Below are 3,757 nucleotides of genomic sequence, written 5' to 3' on the forward strand. Positions count from 1 at the left end.
CACACATGAAAACTTTCTGGTCCTTCTGATTCTTTTTGGCTTGAACATTTATACCATAGATCTGAATCATTTTCTCCCAAATTTCTTTAGCAGAGGAGCATGACTTGATTTCGTAGAATATGTTCATGTTGATCGATTGATAAAGAATATTTTTGACCACATTATCTAGGTTTTTGATCATCTTATCTTCAGTAGTCCAGATTTTTGGCTTGAATATTTATATATACCATTTTTTTCTTTGAAAATTATCAAACATCCAATATTTTAATATAATAGATAATAATTTCTATTCAAAAAAATATAAATATATCCATAATTATATATATATATATTTATAACACTATAAATATATTTAAAATTATTTAATGAATGGCAAATAATTATTAATAAAGGGTTACAAACGAATTAATGTAAAGAAGAAGAAAAATCATTAGAGAAACATAAAGATTTATGAATACAACATAAAAAAAAATTACATTAAATTTAAATTCATTTTATAAATAGTTTAAATATATTTATAGTTATATATATAATCATATATATCAATCTATCGATATATTAAATTGTATATTTATATATAATACATATAAATTTAAATTATCTAAAAACCCATATTATTTTAATATATAAATATATATTTTCATTTATAAAAGTAAATAGATCCTTTATTATTAATCAATAATTATTTCTCTAATAATCCTTAATTAATATTTATTTTATTATAATTTTATTCTCCACTTAAATTTTAAATATTTAAATCTATCATTTAAACTCTCTTCTACATCCTCGCTCTCCCTATATATAAATTAAAATAATAGAAAAAAATGATAAGTGAAAATATATAAAAAAAATAAAGTGAAAATTAATTATCACTGTAGAGAGAAAAAAGAAATAAATTTTAAAACCAAATTAATATAAAGAAACGGAAATAATAAATTATTGAAAAAGAAGATAGATTATTGTAAATTCTTAATTATTTATTATAATTTAATTATTAACTACTTATGATAAAAAAAATATATTTTAAAAAAAGAGAAATAGAAATTTTTTTAATTGACATAGAAGGGAGAGAAAAAGAGGAATATATATAAAAATGAATTAATGCAAAAAATAAATAAATAAATTATTAGAAAAGAGAAAGTGAAAAGTTCTTGTAATAATTCATTATTTTTAATAATTAATATCCTATTATAATAAATATATATATATATAAGAAAGTGAAAAAATAAAATTAATATAAGAAAAAGAATAAATGTATATAATGTTAAAAATAAATTAATGTGAAAAAAAGGGAAATAAATTATTAAGGAGAGAGATGGAAAAAGATATTCTAATTAAATACTTTAAAATTAAAATAGTGTTTAGTTGTTCCTTACCTTTATACCTATTAAAATAAATATTTTAATATCTCATTCCATAAAAGTTTATGACATAATGAAAATTTAAATCCTCTCTCTTAATACATTATTATCCTAACTAATAAGAACCCGAAACACTACCACCTTTACTAATTTAATCCGGGTGCGCTCTTAACTAGCCACAACAAAGAGAAGATTTGATCCTCCGAATCCTTTGAGACATCAAGTTGTTTATGTATTCAATCAACTCTATCGAGATGTTCATATTCCCCGGACTATTCTTCGTCAGTATTTGGAACACAACTGTCATCGTACATGAATCCTCCTGGCATTCTCTTCTTCTGATATTTGGCATGATGGAAAATCCATTCGGAAGTATCTCCACCGAGCTTGAATCCTGGCCGCTCATCACCACCTGCATCACCGGTAAGTTCACCATCCCATATACTAACATGGATCCCGACTCGTCTGACTGTGTCTGTTGCACTATAGGCACAACCTTTTGATTATTTCTATCAATTAAAACCTAACAAACAAAAAAAATCAAACCACAATATACATAGAATTAATTTATTAAATGAATATTTAATGTGATTGTTTGGTAGACTAAATACTGTCGTGCGAAGAAAAGAGACGCGGTTGAGTTCGTCGTCATTGCTCTTGTTGATTGGAGCCAACTCTTGTATTGGCATTTGGCATGGTGTATTGTACCTCCTCCCATTCTCCCCTTCTATGTTTATTGCTTAGGAAATCAAACAGACATCGATCGGAAATGGTCATCTAGACCGAATTTGTGGCACACAGCACCACCCCAGTTGGCTCACCTGGATTATCGATATTATTGTTATTGCGTATAGTTAGCCTGGTTTCCCCAGCTTGGACTAGCTGCCATTGGTGCACAGTCGAGCATAAACCGAAACCGAAGCTACGCACCATTCTATGAGCCATACTAACCATGCTTCTCTTAGTGGAATGACTATAACCATCCCTGAGAAAAGAACTAAACACTGATCAAGTGAGATAAAGAGGGAAGCCCCATGCAACAAATAATTTATATACTAACACTAATAAAAACTTGTGTAAATGATTTGTCTGTGAAAACTCAAATTCATGACAATAAGAACAAGAGTTATTTCACTCTAAGGAGACCCATGAGGAAATGAATACAAATATTACCACTAGTTTGATCATGAGTGGAGGTTGGAGGAGACGAGATTATCGCCAAGCATAGGCATTGTCTTTGAAGTGAGGAAAGCCACCTTTGAGCACCAAAAGATGAACTACAACTCATGACTCCTAACGGATTAATAACCTCGTTCTCTTCGTAATCCAAATGCTCCACCCAGGTTACCTGAAAAACATCCCTCACAAAAATGAATACTAAGAAAACATAAACTACTAATTATCTATTATATGTGGTAACATTTTAATAATTAGCTAGTTTGTTTATAATTATATACTTACCCTAGAAAAACTATTGGGCATTTCTTGCAAAACACATCATGGGAATGTTCAATCGACACGTCCACCATTCCCCACACTCCCTCTGCAATCTGTCTGCAGAATCGAATAAACTTCACTTTCCAAACAGGAACAATAGGAGATAGCGCTTGTAGCTCAGCGTCCATCTACAAAAAGAAGAAAATAAAACAATTAATCATATATAATTTTCATTAAAGCTTGATAAAACGCTGTAATAAGAAAATCACCATTTGTAAGGTTCAGTTGCCTGCCTGGATTATGATATCTATGATAGAAGTCTTACCAATAATGCATGGAAATAAATCTGGCCATTGATTCTACTCGACCACAAGAAACAAAATGGTTAAATTATTTGATATATAAATAAATGGTTTTAAGAACTAGTATATATTCTCTTTTTTTTTAATATAGAAAGATAGAACCATAACAACTTGTATATATATACTTACTTCATCCATTAAGGAATTAAGGAATTAATCTCTTTCTGGGTAAAGAGGAATGAATGATCTTCTTCTTCTCTTCGATGTTTTTTTTATATATAAGGTAGAGGACTTTATAATTTTCTATCGAACCCAAGTTGACTATCTATCTAGTTAAAGTAATATTTTTGCTTTTATTTACCTACCTACCTAGACATTTTTCTTCGTAAAATTTATAGATATATAATACTTTGTATAACTAAAAAATATATATTAAAGTGCAATTGATAATTAATGTAGGGTGATTAGGTATGGAAATAATAAAAAATGAAAAAAGAAATAACTTTTTATTCTTTACAGTTTTTACTTTTAAAAAGTTTATTAATATTTCATATTCAAGTTCAATTTTTATTTAGATAACTTTTTGAAAATATATTATAAAATAGTATATATATTTTAAAGTCTCTTTAAACTTTTGGAAGGAGTATTCTATTTTTT

At 27.5% G+C, this 3,757-nt stretch overlaps 1 protein-coding gene across 1 annotated transcript; it reads right to left on the reverse strand.

Annotated features, from left to right (window-relative positions):
• Nucleotides 1-1,533: 1,533 nt before the first annotated feature.
• On the reverse strand, nt 1,534-3,298 carry LOC124935032 (homeobox-leucine zipper protein HDG1-like). Its single transcript, XM_047475501.1, has 6 exons — nt 3,290-3,298; nt 2,834-2,986; nt 2,535-2,709; nt 2,183-2,365; nt 1,973-2,100; nt 1,534-1,884 (listed from the first exon to the last, which is right to left on the reverse strand). The coding sequence occupies exons 1-6, from the start codon at nt 3,296-3,298 to the stop codon at nt 1,534-1,536; spliced, it is 999 nt and encodes a 332-aa protein (XP_047331457.1).
• Between the last annotated feature and the right edge of the window lie 459 nt (nt 3,299-3,757).

Source organism: Impatiens glandulifera, chromosome 4 (assembly GCF_907164915.1).
Source record: "Impatiens glandulifera chromosome 4, dImpGla2.1, whole genome shotgun sequence".
Taxonomy (NCBI): domain Eukaryota; kingdom Viridiplantae; phylum Streptophyta; class Magnoliopsida; order Ericales; family Balsaminaceae; genus Impatiens; species Impatiens glandulifera.

Coding starts and splice junctions, on each gene's coding strand:
- LOC124935032 (XM_047475501.1), bottom strand. Junction 2,101..2,182: donor CAATAATATCGATAATCCAG/GTGAGCCAACTG, acceptor TGATTTCCTAAG/CAATAAACATAGAAGGGGAG. Junction 1,885..1,972: donor TCTCTTTTCTTCGCACGACA/GTATTTAGTCTA, acceptor TTTGTTTGTTAG/GTTTTAATTGATAGAAATAA.